Source organism: Sinocyclocheilus grahami, unplaced genomic scaffold (assembly GCF_001515645.1).
Source record: "Sinocyclocheilus grahami isolate Dianchi unplaced genomic scaffold, SAMN03320097.WGS_v1.1 scaffold10981.1, whole genome shotgun sequence".
NCBI classification, from domain to species: domain Eukaryota; kingdom Metazoa; phylum Chordata; class Actinopteri; order Cypriniformes; family Cyprinidae; genus Sinocyclocheilus; species Sinocyclocheilus grahami.
The window spans coordinates 4,298-4,881 of record NW_015513557.1 but is presented as its reverse complement, the minus strand read 5'-3'; the positions used below and the strand labels follow the sequence as shown (position 1 = coordinate 4,881).

The window sequence follows — 584 nt, the reverse complement described above, 5'->3', positions numbered from 1 at the left end:
CAGCTTTACATCACAGGAATAAATTACATTTTACACTATATTCAAATAGAAAACAGTTATTTGAAATTGAAATAATATTTTAGAATATTACTGTTTTTACTGTATTTATGATCAAATAAATGCAGCCTCGGTGAGCAGAAGAAACTTAAAAATAAATAAATGGTATTTTGAATGGTAATTTGTGTAAAATAGAATGAACTACAAAGTTAACCGAGCAGTTGTAGAGACGAAATTTGGATAAAACAGAACAATGAAGATGACTGTGATGACAGTTTTTACCACATCACTTTTCACCGTGAAGACTCTGTCAGCGAGGCTTTCCACAGCGATCCATTTGACAGGCATCTTGGCTATCCGGCCCTGTCTGTAATAGTCACCACTGTAGATTTTCTTTGACAGGCCAAAATCAGCAACACACACGCTCATGTCATCACGTAACCTGGATGAAATAAAATGTAAATTGCTTAAAACAAACACAGAGGTTTCAATGGTTCAAATAAACAGACATAAAATCCCCTCAAGCATTTTGAATGTTTTTCAAAAAAGTCTCTTATGCTCACCAAGGCTGCATTTATTTGATTAAA

At 33.7% G+C, this 584-nt stretch overlaps 1 protein-coding gene across 1 annotated transcript in view; it reads right to left on the bottom strand.

Moving 5' to 3' along the window:
- Positions 1-279: 279 nt before the first annotated feature.
- The window catches only part of LOC107578581 (tyrosine-protein kinase Mer-like), a gene marked incomplete at both ends in the record, with an annotated part of 2,495 nt that continues 2,190 nt past the window's right edge, over positions 280-584 (bottom strand). The window contains one exon of the mRNA XM_016264526.1: positions 280-439. Coding sequence (XP_016120012.1) covers positions 280-439 — 160 coding nt within the window. The remainder of the gene's footprint in view (positions 440-584) is intronic.